This window comes from Schistocerca serialis, chromosome 5 (assembly GCF_023864345.2).
Source record: "Schistocerca serialis cubense isolate TAMUIC-IGC-003099 chromosome 5, iqSchSeri2.2, whole genome shotgun sequence".
In the NCBI taxonomy this organism is placed as follows: Eukaryota; Metazoa; Arthropoda; class Insecta; order Orthoptera; family Acrididae; genus Schistocerca; species Schistocerca serialis.
In genome coordinates, this window is record NC_064642.1 from 121,092,926 (window position 1) to 121,107,869 (window position 14,944).

The 14,944-nt window shown below is 40.5% G+C and overlaps 1 protein-coding gene across 1 annotated transcript in view; it reads right to left on the minus strand.

Annotated features, from left to right (window-relative positions):
- Positions 1-14,944, minus strand: part of LOC126481785 (odorant receptor Or2-like) — a 93,927-nt gene that overhangs the window by 51,594 nt on the left and 27,389 nt on the right. Inside the window, exon 2 of the mRNA XM_050105741.1 lies at positions 3,857-4,234. Within this exon, the coding sequence (XP_049961698.1) occupies positions 3,857-4,234 (378 nt within the window). The remainder of the gene's footprint in view (positions 1-3,856; positions 4,235-14,944) is intronic.

Consider the following 14,944-nt stretch of genomic DNA (forward strand, 5'->3'; position numbering starts at 1 on the left):
CAGTGTTTATTACGTCATATCTCTTTAACTATGTGTCATACAATGATATAAATTTTGTAGATGCATTTAGTGGCGTATGTGGATACCACCCGCGAAATTTATTGTGAAGAGGTTTAGTATCGCAGAAGTAATAAATTTAAAAGTAATGCATAACGTGACGTATTTCGCGCATCTCTTTGGTTATGGAGTTGTATCGCCCAAACTATGAGGGGCAAGGGTTTTATGCACTCATAGCGACTGTCTCCTGACAGCAAGGGATATGTGTACCACGTTTGATTGAAATCAGCTCATTAGGTTAGGAGCAGAGATGGAACATACAAATATACATACATAGATATTTGTACTAGGTATGGATTTTATCTACAGTTGGTATCATGTCAAGAGCCTTTACTTATAAGTATTGTACATACGTGGATACTGTAAAATAATGTTAAATCATTCTTCAAACACTGTAGAGATATTTTTCATTAACACGAAGCTATTGGTAGTGTGCTTCAATAAACCAAAGACAAACACGTAAGAGCTAGAAGAAAGAATAGTCACAGTCAAACACCGGCATGGCCATATAAGATGGGACTTGACAAAACTGTATCACATACAGCCCAGTACTGTACAGTGACAATGAGGTTACGAAATACCGTCCATCATAAAAAGTGAGAATATTCGGAACCACAGAGATGATGACTGTAAATAAATCATCGAGGAGGTTAGTAAAGGAATTAGCAATGATGCCTCACTTTATAAAAAGCGAAAGCAAAATTGATAATGGATAGTCTCGACAAAGTCTGCTAAATTTTCCACACCGGTGAGATGAATAGGAAAAAGCGTCGTTCAAACATTACAAAACACCTACATTTCTTTTTTCGGGAAAGAATATTCGTACAAACACAGGAAATAATATTTAGAGGGCAACACGTAGTGCTTGTGCGCTGCATCCTTTGTGTTTTAATTGCTTTCTCTGATATACCTCAGATAATTTTTTCTCCTTTAATAAATCTTTTTCACTGTTAAAATAGATTCTTTAAAGAAAATTGTTTCATTTATTTATCTAGAAACTCGCACACTGTAGGCTTTCTATTTTCTATTTGATGTGATCTTACTTTTTGATTCAAGATATCTGGTCTGTTTTGTGGAAGAATACTCGTAGAAAAAATATCCAGGTCCTCATGTAATCTTCTCAATATGCCACGAAAATAATGCAAGCAATTAACTTCCTGTATATTGAAACTGTCCGCCGGAACAGGACTCGAACTCCAGCACACAACTTTAGTCTTCCAGAAAGTTTCAGAGAGGCATACACGTCACTTCAGATTGAAAGATTAACTCTGTAATTAAAATACAAATTAACAAGACACGAAAGCTCAAAATCCAGTACCATAACATATGTGAGGTAACTTCGCAAAGATGCCGCTCCGCCGCAGCGGATGTCAACGTCAGCACTTTCCTCCAGAGAAACCTTGACATTTGCATTCTGTTGAGCCACCCCACGTTCCGTGCTGTCTGCTGACGGGATCTGCTTGAATGGCTCCATTCGATATGCACTGTGCGATGGTATGACATTCCGTTCCGAGACGTCCATTGTAAACGGTCTCTACTGACAAGTGGACTGTGTCGCGTATGTCTGTTGTGGTTGTTATTGGAATGAAAATTGTTGCCTCACGCAGCTCTCTCTTTCCCTCCTGAATGATTAAATGCTGAAACATAATTTTCGATTTAGACTCTTCTGAAATCTGACTATATTTAGAAGTCTTCCGTAACTTTCAGGGATTCTTCCGAGTATTCTAGAAATTATAGAAACATTTCTTAATATTGTGGATTCAAGAAAGCAATGTTTTGTAGTGCCGAACGTTCGTGAATTATGTCCTACTTTCTAAAACGTGTAAACTCGTTACTGTGTTCTAGAATAATAGATCTGTGGGAAAATATAAGACAAAAGTCGGCCCGATTATGTCATCAGCCCGATTATGTCATCAGCCCGATAATGTCATTTTTAAACAAGACAGAAATTCCAAGTCAGAAGATGATAAAAAGAAAAATGCTATTTTCTATGCTTTGCAGTCTATGATACTATTTAAAGTGAGGTTTGGCTCGATTTCGTTAGTAAAAAAGGAAAAAATGAAAGTGAAACCTGTAAACATGATATTTTGTGATTCGGTGATTTTCAGCTTTCACTGCCTGAACGTATGAGTGAAAGCGATCTTTAACGAAAGCACAGAAAGATATGGTGGCACGAAGAAGTGGAACAGATGTAAGAGATAGATGACTCACTTCTGGCCTGGAACATAGTCACAGAATCACAGCTTTTCTGTTATTAAGCGTAAAATTGTTAACATATCTTTTCCAGTATTGAAGGATAGTATACTAGAATTAAAAAATTCTTTCTATCTGTACATGAAACAAACTAATTTAGAATGGCACCAGTCTCTTGCTTCTCACAAAATCCAGAGTAGACACTTGACAAAATTTTCTGAATCAGTTATACAGGGTGGTGAACGAAAAAACAGCCCTGGCGACAGACGTTTCGTCAATTACGCACGAATTGTTGTCCACCACGAGCAGATACAACAATAAATAGATAAACATGTAGTAATTAGATAATAAAAAATACTGACAAAAAATACTGACAATACAAAACTTCGTCGCAATAGCTTCGAAACAATAGATGACAATTGGCGGTTATTCGTGCTCCACCCTGTACTAAGAACATACAGTTACCGCTTCGTCTCGGATACATAGATTACGCGGGGTCAGGGATTTTCTCTGCCTCGTGATGGCTGGGTGTTGTGTGATGTCCTTAGGTTAGTTAGGTTTAAGTAGTTCTAAGTTCTAGGGGACTGATGACCATAGCTGTTAAGTCCCATAGTGCTCAGAGCCATTTGAACATAGATTACGAGAAAGCTTGTGAATCCGTTTCAAACTAATCGAACAGTCTTTCACAAACGGCCCTTTGGTTGGGTTTAGTGTACTGACCAATAAATTCGACACTGATAGAGCTTCGGCTGGACCTCGAGGAAAGTAAGAATTTCCAAACTGAAAGAGGAGTCTGGTAAGATTTATAGCTGCTTTTTTTTTCTTTTTTGCGTTACAGTTTTCAAAACATCTGACGACGACAAATTTAGCTTAATGTGTTGAAGCACATGTAAAATTTTGATACCCATTTGCTTAAATTATTAGCTATGCCATTTTTTTCTCCAGCTCTACGCAGTAAATGTTGAAATGGTTGATGCTTTCGTGGCCGCTTTTTCATCTGTTGTATGTTGGCTTTCTTCTTGAGTACTTCGACCTACGGTTGTTTTTTTCTGTTTTTTTAATGCCTACAATTGCAGCGGTGAATGAATGTTGTACATGTTAAGCCATCGTGAAGGCAAAACGTGAGATAATAATCAAAAACTTTGGCCAACAAGCTGCACGTCGAAATGAGACATGTCAGGCTAACTTCCATCACAAGCTTAACAAGTGATAACATGATTTAGCCTTCAATCCTTTTTGCCGCCAAGTTATATTTTACACGTGCGTCTTCATTTGGTGTTCAAGTATTGTATTAATACCATTCTGATTAGAGTAGCTCATATTTATTTGACTGAAACTGCATAATGTGTGTACTAGGGGATATTTCTTTCAGTTAGTTTGGGCTGTTTCTGTGGGTAGTATTTTGGCTCTCAGAGCTAATCTACTTGTATCAATAATATTTTTAATCTTTTAAAAGCTTTTTTTATATAGATCAAGAGCAACAGTGGATCCAGCTTTGGACCCTAAGAAACAGCACGAATTTCCTTAAGCATTTTCCCTAAGACGAACTTAATTTGTGGAGGTGGAGAGGGGATATAGGAGAACAAAGTATATATTTTGCCTGTACCTGCATGCATCTGTTCAGCTCGTTGATGAGGTGTTCCGCAGACCGTCGCATCGTGAGGACGACAAGCAGCTTGAAGATGGCCATGGTGTAGGTGAAGGTGACGCAGGCGTTGGTGGTGACGCTGAGGATGTCCCCCCAGAAGTGCAGCATGGCGGACACCTGGCTGCCCACGAACGCCAGCAGCAGCAGGATGACGCCGGCCGAGTAGGCGTCGTACAGCAGCGACGACGCAGACGTGGACGGCCCACGATGCGGCGCCCAGGCGCCAGCTGCGCGCAGCAGGCCCAGCTGAAGACGCAGGTCCGTGCGTGGAGCACCGCCAGGGCCGGAATTGTCCGCACCTAGGCACGTTACGTCACTCACTGGTAGCTTCAGACGCTGAATGTACGAAGCGTATCCTAATGTGACATATCGCTTAATTGTCTTTTTTCGTGGATCCTGTAACTAACGTAGCAATTTCTTTTTCTTGTTTTATGTTGCTCGTAGGTCGACTACTATCAGTGATTAATTTATAAGTCGCCGGACAAAATACACTATGTGATCAAAAGTATTCGGGGATCCCAAAAAGACATACATTTTTCATATTTGGTGCATTGTGTTGCCACCTGCTGCCAGGTACTTCATATCAACGACCTGAGTAGTCATCAGACATCGTGAGGGAGCAGAATGGGGCGCTCCGCGGAACTCACGTACTTCGAACGTGATCAGGTGGGTGGGTGCCACTTGTGTCATACGTCTGTACGCGAGATTTCCACACTCCTAAGCATTCTTAGGTCCTCTGTTTCCGATGTGATAGTGAAGTGTAAACGCGAAGGAACACGTACAGCACAAAAGCGTACAAGCCAATCTTGTCTGTTGACTGAGAGAGACCGCCGAAAGTTGAAGAGGGTCGTAATGTGTATAGGGTAGACATTTATCCGACCACCATACAGGAATTCCAAACTGCATCAGAATGCACTGCAAGTACTATGACACCTTGGCGGGAGGTGAGAAAACTTGGATTTCATGGTCGAGCTGCTGCTCATAAGCCACACATCACGCCAGTAAATGCCAAACGACGTCTCGCTTGGTGTAAGGAGCGTAAACTTTGGACGATTGAAGAGTGAAAAAACATTGTGTGGAGTGACGGATCACGGTACATAACGTGGCGATCCGATGGCAGCGTGTGGGTACGGCGAATGCCCCTTGAACGTCATCTGCAAACGTAAAATTCGGAGGCAGTGATGTTATGCTGTGGTCGTGTTTTTCATGGAGGGGGCTGTCCACCCACAGCACAGGCCTACATTGATGTTTTAAGCACCTTCTTGCTCCCCAGTGTTGAAGAGCAATTCGGCAATGGCGATTGCATCTTTCAACATGAACGAACATCTGTTCATAATGCACGGCCTGTGACGGAGTGGTTACACGACAATATCACCCCTTGTAACACCTCGGTTCAGTTTACAGTGATAGAAGCTATAGAAAGAATAATTTAAAATTAAGAATAGAATTTTTAGAGGGGAAAGTAGTGTAGAATCAGCAAGTAGTTTAACGTCTAAGTACAGCAAAGCCACGGAAGCTCCGTCATGGAGAAGGCAGTGACGTTAAACTCTTGTGATGAAAAACCTATAAAAAGGCCTGATCGTCATTATCGCCGCCTTTTTTTCCTTGATTGTTTCGTTAAAGGGCGGGGAACCCGTGTCACTCAGCGAGACAATAATTAGATTGGACTTTATCGTGTTAAGATTCACGATAAACTATTAGAATATTACGGAGATTAAAAGTGATGTAGTGTACGATTTCTGACTGTTGGTAGGAACGGAGTATTAAGGGGATTTTAGGACTTTAGTGCTAGATTGGAACTTTACGGACACATAGACGACAGAAACTCAAATTATCTGCTGATACGAGTGAATTCAGAGGTACCGATATTTAGATATTAACGTGTGGAATTTTGAAAGTGTCGTGTGCCGTTAGTCCCGAAGCTGAACGTAGAGCGCGTGCATATCGGCATTTGCGGACTATTTAGATTCCTCCAGGCTAGGAACCTTTTAATTAGACCATCATCCATCACCATCTTAATCTTTGAATATAGAGTGAAGGTGAAATACAAGAGTGTTGTGCTTATTTCATTTACCTAGTATTAATCAGTGAAGGTTTTACGGAACCAAAGCTATTCAGCAGGAAGTCAGCACCATCTAGCGGAAAGCGTAGGCATTAACTAACATGCTAACTGAAGTGAACGTTTACGTGTTTTACGGACTGCTTAATATGAACTTTTGTGACTCTTTGACGTCCCCACTCCCTCCGAAAGGTGGCGCAGGCTGTCTTAATCATAAAAGAGGAGCGTTTTAGCCGGGCAAATTTCTAAATAAAAGCGATATTTACAAGACTCGCAGTAATAGCAAAACACAAGGCCCGCACCTCATCGGAGAGTCGTCGCTGTCACGTCGTGAAGTAAACCCGGAAAACATGCCGACGATATGTATCTACGAGCAGACGTCGACGTGGAGTACCTAAAAAGGGAACCACAAGAGAGTTGGGGATGCTTCACCCTGTAATGGACTGGCCTGCACAGAGTCCTAATCTGAATCCTTCAGAACACCTTTGGGATGTTTTCGAACGCCGACCCCGTGCCAGGCCTCACCAACCGACATCGATCCCTCTCCTCAGTACAGCACTCCGTGAAGAATGGGCTGCCATTCCCCAAGAATCCTTCCAGCACCTGACTGAATGTATGCCTGCGAGAGTGGAAGCTGTCATCAAGGCTATGGGCGGGCCAACATCATACTGGATTCCGCCATTACTGAGGAAGGGCGCCACGAACTTGCAAGTCATTTTCAGACAGGTGTCCGGATACTTTTGATCACATAGTGTAATATCACCTCCTTAGAAGAGCACACTGGTAATTTCGGAACTGATTCCAGACGATCCTGTGACACTCCGCCGGTGAGTCACGAACTTGAAGTAGTGTATATGTGTCCGCCGGTGTTATGGAATCAGCGCAGATGACTTGGCAGAAAGTAGACATCACGTTAGGACGTTCCCATGACCACACCACGAATGAACCTGGCAGATTTATTGGTGTAGCAATATTACTGGCAGTCATGTGAAATGCAATAATAACAGTGATAGTTAACATCATCTAATCCACGGGGACCGATACCAGTTTCACGCGTAGTCAATGATGATTGGTTTCTACGTCGACAGGAATCGCTGTCAATCAGTTTTCGAGTGGACATCGCAAAAATGGCTGCGTGCAATGCACATCTGGAGGCGGGTACCGCGCAGAATGCCAATCCTCACGGTGACACATAAAGCTGCACGTCTTTAACGGGGCAAACCGCGGGGAAACTAGAGAACAGCTGCCTGCAGTTAGCTTGAAGGAGTCGCAATTTTACCTCTTTTCAAATGATGCAAAATGTCGGGTGCAGCGACGGCCTATTGTAGATTCGACGTTCGTCCTGCAGTCTGTGGAAGCTTGAGTTCAGGCTGATGTGGTTCTGTGATATTTTTACCACATCATAAACATGAATCAGGAATTTATTCAAAACGACCGTTAACGAAGTGTTACTCGTTCACTTCTTCGTGATGAGTTACTGTGAGCCAGCCGCTGTGGCCGAGCGGTTCTAGGCGCTTCAGTTCGGAACCGCGCTACTGCTACAGTCGCAGTTTCGAATCCTGCCTCGGGCATGGATGTTTGTGATGTCCTTAGGTTAGTTAGGTTTAAGTAGTTCAAAGTCTATGGGACTGATGACCTCAGATATTAAGTCCCATAGGGCTCAGAGCCATCTGAATTTTTAGTTACCGTGATATTCGCGTTTTGCAAGATGAGAACAGCCATGTTAACAGAGAGCTATACATTCCCAGGCAATCACTCCTTTACCTCCCCGTAAAATCATCCGATCTCAATCCCACAGAAAAGGTGTGGGAATGTGTACAGCAGCGGGGCAACGTAACACAAAACCGCCATGCAAACTGGTAACTCAGCTAGGTGTGACGTGCCTACAGACACTTTCTTAATAACAGATTGAGGCTATTATAAAGGTTGTAGGCGACGTTTTACGGATTAGTGTGATGTCTTCTGCCGTTAATTACGTTTATCTGTGTTCTTAGAATTCTGGTTTCAAACTTAATCAACAGTTATCCAGTGCTGCAACATAGGAAGCCTTGTAAAACTGAGACGTATGCGTTGTTACAACAGCCTGTGTGTATGTGTGTGTGTGTGTGTGTGTGTGAAGTGTTTCCTTCATATCTTCTCATCGATATACAAGACATTCGATCCATTGGGTTAGGTCGGCACTCTTTCGGATGGTTTTATGCTGCTGTATATCTTTCCCTTTCTTCCTCCCCGCTACTACACCCAACACCATCAGTAAGCTCCCTTGTACATACTAGTTTCTCTGTAGTGATTTCTCCAGCGCCATGTAAACTATATCTCAAGCCGCATAAAAAATACAATGAACATAAACATAAAACGAAAACGGAAAGGCCGACATCAACCTGATACGGAGTTTGTGAAATTTTATACTTGCGGATCACTGAAGTGGAAAGTACGTGCTCTTTCGACACAAATTGTTTTACAAGAAGAACGCCATCTTGGAAGCTGAATTTAGAAAATACAATTCTTTTACAATATGAACGTAACAGTCGGTTCACCTTCAAGTACTTGATAAAAAAAAAAAAACAGGAAAGACTGACGAGAGTAAATCAGTTCTGAGAACAAGGTGGCTGCACTGTAATAAATAAAATTTCGCTGAGATGAAGAGTAGATGCGTGAAAAGGTGACTGATTGAAAACGACATTGAGGCACACTGCACGATTTGAGCGTATAGCTGAACTTTCCTGGAGGGAACTTCTGACAATCGAGTCACAAAACTTAGAGAAAAAGATATTCATAATTATTTAACAGACGTGAAATACTCTTCAGAAGGTGCAGTAATTCGACATAATTTCTTGAGAAGCTCGAATGTTGTTCCAGAGAAACAAAGTTATCACCAGAGAACACCATAAGCTTCTTCAGAGAGGCCAGAATGTTTGCACAGACGTTTCCGAGAATCAGACGCACACGTTGGACTTTTTGTGAATACGAATACAGGATTATTTTTCAGAGATAGTGATACATTGTCCTGAGTAATTGATCTACCATAGAAACCCCAACTAAGATAACAACATTGCGAAATAGAGACGGAACAATCATAGGCAAAGTTTCGACAAAACGAGCAAGATATCAGTGCTACGCAACAGAAGCGACAAAAGTTGCAGTCCTGTGTGTTAGCAGTGGATACTTTGTTTCTTTTTATAACGAAACTCTCGCTTTGCAAACAAAACATTTATTTTATTTCCTCCTTACAAGTTTCGGCATTTCGCAGTTGTCAAAGAAACAGAACACTAATAATGCTCAGTATCACATTTAACTTACTCTAAGAGTAAGTGCAAACTGTATTTTGCTTGAAATCTCATGGCGAAATGCCGAAACGCATAAGGAATAAATGAGTATTTTGTGGCCAAGTTAAGAGTTCTATTGTAAGTGCAGAACGTGACCACCTGGTCTCATACAGCTCTTATGCAGTATGTGTCCATTATTTTTCTTCGTTTTCATCGTAGTCAGAGCATTACTTCTTTTATTTTCTAACAACAACAAATCCCATTTAATGGAACTGATGTTTCGTCAGAAAATATTAGTTACTCTCATGTCAGGGAACTCCTTCCCTTCCTACTATATACCGCGAGGACGTTAATCTGAAAACTATTTCAGTGTCATTCTTGTTACGCTATCCATACTGTTTAAGTGGACATGTTTTGGCCGATTTAAACAAATGGAGGAAGTGCGACTGCCTATGGATTACGGTTGGTGCTAAGCTGCAGCACTGAGGAGACGATATGCTGGAAATCTTTACGTTACAAATGTGCACACTGCGAATGTTGTCATCGTACTACGATGTTCAATGAAATTTGGAAGTTGTGGGAGTGGCTTTCGGTTTCGAACAGTACTCAGCACAGTACTTCTTACCTTGTGTGTACTTTCTGTCATGTAGGTATCTAGCGGAGTCAGGTGTACAACTGATCACCACGTGGGTGCTTAGGAGCTTATATGCCAACGATTCAGTTTCCAAGAGATGTGATATCAATTTGTATTCTTTTGCTTCATTTCATGTCTTATCCAATATGCAATTGCAACCACACCCTTATCATTACACCAGATAAAACTAAAAAGAAAGAAATTCCTGTTATGTCTGGAGCAAAGCAATGTATCACAAAGACGTGTCCACTAAAGATACGCATTAGACATGGGCCAATGAAAGGAAGATCATGTGTAATAAAGTGTCGATATCTAATGCGGTGGACGGACGTTGACTACATTGTCGGTGACACGCGGAGTGTATGGTCCCACAAGTACAGATGAAATTCACTCTGGTACGAAAGCAATGTTTTCTAACGACTGTTCTGCCTGTCATAAGCATCGGACAATATTTAAGAAGAAACGTGTCGCTTCTCTGCGATAATTTGCAGGGAAGTACGTAGAGCATGCTTGAAACTAGTTTTAAAACTTGCTTAAGCTAACTCTCAAAGCTAATAATACAATTCGTTTCATAAGGCTAGCTGATCTCTGAAAATATAAATCTCTTACTTTACATGTTTTTGTAGGCCAATTCTTATTACTACAAATGTTAGTGTACATGCCACAAGAAATTGATACGTACGTGTCTCGTTACATTGTGTCAATACTGCTTCAACAAATTCATGTAAGTGTGTGCACATTATCTCGAGGATTTTCAGTCAGTCTTGGATCAAAAATATTATTGGCTGAATAAACTTAATTTATTAAGAAGGAAAGTAGAAGATGTGACTTAAGTTGTGCGCGATCAGAATAAATGTGCGAGGGAAGAGGTGCAATACGTAACGTTTCAATCATAGTTGAATACATACAACTTAACTAGGTACTTAACATAGAATTTGTAAATCAGGCAGGGTAGAAAGATTTCATTTTGTCACCGGCGAACGTAGGAGAAGATAAGTTGCTGGAGTAAAGGAAAAGGGGGAAAGAATCAAACGTGACTTTCAAAGTAGCCAGCCAAGCTTTCCTTCCAGTTATTTGGAGGACTCAGCGTCAACGTGGAGAACACATATCAGAAGATGCAAATTAATTATTTTATATAAAGGGCAATACGATGTATGGTGGCTGAAGCGTGGACGACTTGAGAACAGAGGGTCAGAGACATAAATACTTCTAACGAATCAAAAACCCCAAAATTGGAGAAGTTTTACAGGAGCTCGAAACTGAGTACGAACTTCAATGCGAGATGCTTTTAGCAGGTTCCACACAACGAAACTCCGTCTCGAAATCTGGCAGAAAAAACAAAGAGATTCTAACCATACGTAAAGTTCATCAGTGGCATGACGCAGTCAATACCCTTCTGTGCACAATAACAATGCAGATTTCACTGATCTTAGTACCACTAAAGCAGAGTTACTAAACATGGTTTTCGGAACTCTTCGTCTAAGACGACGAAGTATATGGTCCAGAATTCGAATCAAGAACAACAGCCAACATGAGTAACTTGGACGTAGAAATCCTCCGTGTAGCGAAGTAGCTTAAATCACAGAATGAAGGCAACGGCTCCGGCGCAGTTTTAATATCTTTCAGGCTTCTTTCAGAGTGTGCTGATATAATAGCTCCATACACAAGCGCTCGCTCGTTGAAATAAACATAACTAAAGACTAGAAATTAGCAGATGATACTGCAACACGCAAGAAAGATAATGGGAGTAATCCGCTGAGTTACAGACCCACATCCCTAACGTCGATTTGCAGCAGGATTTTGAAACATATACTGTGTCCGAGCATCATGAATTACCTGAAAAAATGATTTATTGACAAATAGTCACCACGGATTCAAAAATTTCTTTCCTTTGGAACACAATTAGCTCTTTATTCATACGAAGTAATGAGTACTAACGACACCGTATGTCAAATTTATTCCATATTTCAAATTGACTCCATATTTTCAGATTTCCAGAAGACTTTTGACACCGTTTCTCATGAATCACTTCTAATCGTATTGCGTTTCTATGGAGCTTCGCCTCAGTTGTTTGACTGGATTTGGAATTCCTATCAGAAAGATCACAGTTCGCAGTAACTGAAGGAAAGTTATCGAGTAAAATAGAAGTAATATCTCACGTTTCCCAAGAAAGTGTTACAGGCTCTCTGCTCTTCCTGACCTACATAAACGACAAAGGAGACGATATGAGAAGTTCTATTAGATTTTTTGCAGATGAAGCTGTCATTCACCGTCTCTTAAAGTCATCAGATGATCAAAACCATTAGCAGAATGATTTAGACAAGATGTCTGCATGGTCCGAAAAGTGGCAATTGTTTCTAAATAATGAGAAGCGTGAGATCATCCACATGAGTACTAAAAGAAATCCACTAAATTTCGGCTACATGATTAACCGTACAAATCTAAAGGCTGTATATTCAACTGAATACTTAGGGATTACAATTACCTAAACTGCAACTATCACATAGATAATGTTGTGGGGAAAGCAAACCAATGACTGCGGTTTATTGGTAGAACGTTCAGAAAGTGCAACGTCTTTACTAAAGGGACTGGTTACCACCCTCTTCTGGAGTATTTCTGTGCGGTGTGGGATCCGTATCGGATGAGACTGAAGCAGAACATCGAAAAAGTTCAAAGACGGGCACCAAGTTATGTACTAAACCGAAATAGGATAGAGAGTACCATGGACATGAGACACGAATTAGGGTGTCAATCACTAAAACAAAGGAGATTTTCGTTCCGGCAGGATCTTGTCATGAAATTTCAATCATAACATTTCTCCTCCGATAGTGCAAATACATAGAAAAAAATTACCATCATTATAAAATAGGAGAAATGAGAGCTCGCCTGGAAAGATTTAAATGCTCGTTTTTCCCGCGTGCCGTTCGAGAATGGAACGGCAGAGAAATAGCTTGAACGTGGCTCGATAAAGCCTCGGCCAGGCCCTTAATGTGAACTGCAAAGTAATTATATAGATTTAGATAAGATGAAATAGGCACAAGTGTGAAGCATTTGTCTAGTTATGGATAAGAAAATTCTACAGAATTATTATTTTTAAGCGCATGATGTATGAAAAAGATAGAGCGTGTTTCTAGGCTGCCGAAATGTACTTTCCGTCTAGACAGTAAAATAAATGAATTAATGTTCATTACAAGTTTCGGTTCATATCTTGCTGCAGTCCTTTCAGATCAAACATATGGAATTCATAAACAATGCCAATGCACAATTCAGAATGTATAAGGTGAATCATAAACTTTAGAATAAGGAAAGAACATGAATAACACAACCCATGGAGATGGCTCAGAAATTAAGAAACTGGATATGCATTCAGGAAAATGGGATTAAAATCCTAACAACAAAACCTAAATTTAGTTTTTCATTAGATTCCTAAATATCGATAGCGGCCTTAGAAAAGGGACACGACCAATTTGCTTGTCTACTCTCCATCCCTCTAAATTTAAGCTTCCACTGCTTCTCTCGTGACTTTGTTGTCGACAGAACTTTTAACCGAATTTTCCTCTCTTCTGTTGAAAGAAGTTGAAAAATGCCTTTACAGCAGAATGCTAAAACCAGGGAACAAAGGAAGAACAAGGTGCTTTAGAACGCAGCAAAGAAGTAAGTTATCTGTGGAGGATACGCTAGAATCAGGGACAGCTTATGGTGCAAGTCACAGGTTACATGCTTACACGCAGCAAAAAATATATGACAGAGACAATGTAAATAAGTTGATTCGAGAGACTGATGATTACCATGAAATGCTGGAAGACTTCCGCTCGCAAAGATTTGTCCTGAGTCGTCATAATTGGTCATCTGAAAGAACAGTTTATTTTATCTGCTTCAAATTGAGTTACGTTAATTCAAGAGAATGTGATATCCGTAACTGTATAAGGAGGTAGCTAACGCAACTCCATTTCGTCGAAACTACATTCTGCGGCGCTGGAATTTACCGTATGTTCACATCTCCAGTCTGTAACGAAGAAGAGATGACAGAGTACAAATATTAGCTGAAGTAGCTACTAATTGCAGAAAATTTTATTTCGATTATAGAAGAATACTTCACCGAGCAGATTCAGCGTAGCAAGTATGGTAGTTGCCCTGTAAGCCAAACACGAAATGTCCAAAATGATGCGGGAACCAAACAGTGAAGACACGCAATAACTCTGTTGCCTTACCAGACAAATTTATATGCTCTGAAAAACTGGAAACGATAAATGGATACACAGTGGTTTTGTTCTAATAAATATTGAAATTAATTTGAGAATATAATGCCATACTAGAAGTTAATTCCAAAACTAACAGAGCTGAGAAGTCTATAATCATTGAATGCTTCCAGTTCTGCCTTACGACAACGATATACGGACCTTACATTCGCATACATTGATAAAATGAGAGCTGTAAAATAGGCACTAAAAGAAAAATCGTGACATTGACATCGAGAGTGGACTAGAGAACAAATTAATGTGGAAGGGAAAAGAAAACGTCACAGTGACTGCTGTGAAATTGGAACTGAAGTAGGCTGACAATATGGTCGTCTCATTCAGCATGAAATAAAGCAGATAACTTCCTTGCGGGATATCACATAATAAGAGGAACTCCATATACATGACGATCGGTAGGCAATATCCGCAAATAGGTTCGGAGAATCACGAATGCGTGGAACTTAAAACAGTTTATAGACAAGTCTCTAAGAGGATATACCGTAGATGATATTCTTGCAGAACTGTCTACTTTAGTCTCAACTTTACTCATTATCAACACAATTCTTTCTCTTTTATCTGTTACATTTTTATCATCACATCTCATTTTTCTATGGGGTTACCAAGCATTTTATCATCTGGCTAACACCTATGCCTCCAGAATATATGCGTTGCAGTGTATGCATGTCGCAAGTGTACAATTATAGTATACAGGTAATTCTCACTAATTCAATGTATGAACGCAATAAATGCTCACTAAAATACTTGCTACCTCACCTCTAACTGAATACTTGACCATATTGGACAGAAACTCTCAGAGCAGAAAGACGACAGAGGATGTACTGCGGGAGA